Raw genomic sequence first — 2,238 nt, 5'->3', positions numbered from 1 at the left:
TCTACAAAACCAACCTCCTAACTAGTAACTACCCTCACTCATATGTGAGACCACTATTTATCTTTTCTTTGGTTTAATATAATCCTAATGCACTAATTAACATTGCTGTACTAATTATTGATAGTAAAACAATCATCAAAATATTCTCTCAAACTGCAACATTCTTATAAATCGATGTACCTTCCCTTCCCAACCACCTAGCCACCATCATGATCATGTCTCCTCCCTCTATTTGGCGCCAACCGCTTAATCATTATTTTGGCATAAGCTATAGTTTTAGCACTACTAGGATTTACTCAATTAAAACTTTCTTTGGCCTATATCAAAATCAGAATAGTAATCTAAAGAGACTTGAGTGCTACTAGAACAAAAGCTTGCCAAACATTACTCATTACTCATTACAATATACACTTGATATTGCTAATAATTTAAGCTACAAAGTAATTGCACCATACCATAAACAAATTTAAGAAAGTAAAAGAAAAAGAAAGGAAATTTGAGGCAGAGTGTGTGAAGAACCCTACTTTGACTTTTGAGACCAAATATATGCATTCTAACTCACTGGAGAAAGGTAAACCTGGCTCTGTATAACACTTTTTCCAATCATAAAACCCGGAACCACCGTGAAACCCACCCGAAGCTCGCCGGAATCGGAATCAGTAACTTCCTCTGAGGAGGTTGAAACTACTTGTTCTGCTTCACATTCCATGTAGGCCTCAGAGAATCTAGTGTTCTTCTTCACCTGAAAAATTCTGACATCTTCATCTAAAGAAAGTGCCAAACAGTGCAAACACCACACACGCTTTGCCATCTCCGCAAAAGCAACGAAGAAAGCTGAATCTGGGACACCACCATTGTTGAGTTTGAGTAGCTTCCTATGGTTAAGGTTTCCAAAGAAGGAACACTCCATTTTTTCATGAACCACTTGAAGGTACTTGGATTTCAAGAATCTGGCAAACGATGAGTTTGGATCGTGTGCTGATAAGTAATGTTTTGTGTTCAGAGATTTGTGCCTCTTGAAGTTTTCCAAGTAAAGGTTTCTGTTATGGTGTTTCTGAAGTGGTTCACTTGGAACATTGAAGTTTTGGTAGTTGAAGCCTTCAAACATTGTCATGTTTACAAAGGATTCAAATGCATAGCATTGATGCCTTTGTTTGATAAAAACCGCATCTGGTTGGATACATTTGGCTGCTAGTTCTAAATCCCAATTTGATGATTCCATTTCTTTGATCATCAACTTGGTGAAGCTCTTCATTGAGCTTAGAGTATGTTGAAGAAAATGGATGAAGTGTGTTGTGTTAAGTGCTGAAAGATGAAGACTCTCGAACTTTGATAATGAACCACTTGAGTGTAGCTTCTTCTCAAGCGATTTGTTGAATGCAGTGCACTCATGAAGCTGTTTCTTCAGTGATGAGATTTCAGAATCTTTGGTATCAACCAAAGATTGGAGCTTTTGGATGGTGATTCCAAAGGTCTTCATTAGGCTTTGTTGTTCTTGAACCTCTGCAAGCATGAGAGTCACTTGTGGTGATGAAATGTTAAGTTGTTTCTTCAAGAACCTTTTCTTCAATTCATTTTTGTTCTTAGCTTGATGATGATGTGCTTTGGTTTCATGAGTAGTGAGGAAGAAAAGGGCATTGTTTGAAGCAAAATTGAGACTAGTGACCTTCTGGATTGTCTTGGACAGTTTATTATTGCTTCTACCTTTGGTTACTGATTTCGTTCCAATGGTTTCCATCTCATGAAAATAATGCTTAGTTTGAAGCATGAGAATTAGAAGAGATATCTATCTATCTCTCTCTAACACAGTCAAATCAGACTCTATGGACTTGTCACTTGGGAGACAAAAATTTGATTTTGGTTTGAAAATGGTCACAAATCTTTTTGACTAAACGTTGTAGCCAGTGATGTTTAATATATATAAATATGAGAAATGCTAGATCAGTAATTTTGGTATTTTGTAATTATCAATTGATTATTAATAGTATTTTTAATGATGTGAGATTACATCTAATGGTGGGAGATCACTCACTTTTATTTTAATGATTAAATGTTGGACATAAAATACAAAACTTACTGGCCCTAAACTTTTTCTATAAATATATTGCAAGCACTGTCAATTATTTTGGAGTTAAAAATTAAGGAAAAATATGTAGCATTATCTGCTTTTTTATGATAAAAATAAAAAGAATGTTATTATATAAACACATGCACCCACGCGTAGACATAAAACCTCGA

At 35.4% G+C, this 2,238-nt stretch overlaps 1 protein-coding gene across 1 annotated transcript; it reads right to left on the bottom strand.

The window, feature by feature from the left end:
• LOC107619930 lies at nucleotides 360–1,738 on the bottom strand. The gene has a single exon (XM_016322160.2). The coding sequence runs from the start codon at nucleotides 1,736–1,738 to the stop codon at nucleotides 554–556; it is 1,185 nt and encodes a 394-aa protein (XP_016177646.1). The 3' UTR covers nucleotides 360–553.

Source organism: Arachis ipaensis, chromosome B10 (assembly GCF_000816755.2).
Source record: "Arachis ipaensis cultivar K30076 chromosome B10, Araip1.1, whole genome shotgun sequence".
Taxonomy (NCBI): Eukaryota; Viridiplantae; Streptophyta; class Magnoliopsida; order Fabales; family Fabaceae; genus Arachis; species Arachis ipaensis.
The sequence above is the reverse complement of the archived record's forward strand: the minus strand, read 5'-3'. Positions and strand labels throughout refer to the sequence as shown.

Bases quoted from the DNA above. Each gene is read 5' to 3' on its own strand.
- LOC107619930 (XM_016322160.2), bottom strand. From the start codon at position 1,738: ATGGAAACCATTGGAACGAAATCAGTAACCAAAGGTAGAAGCAATAAT.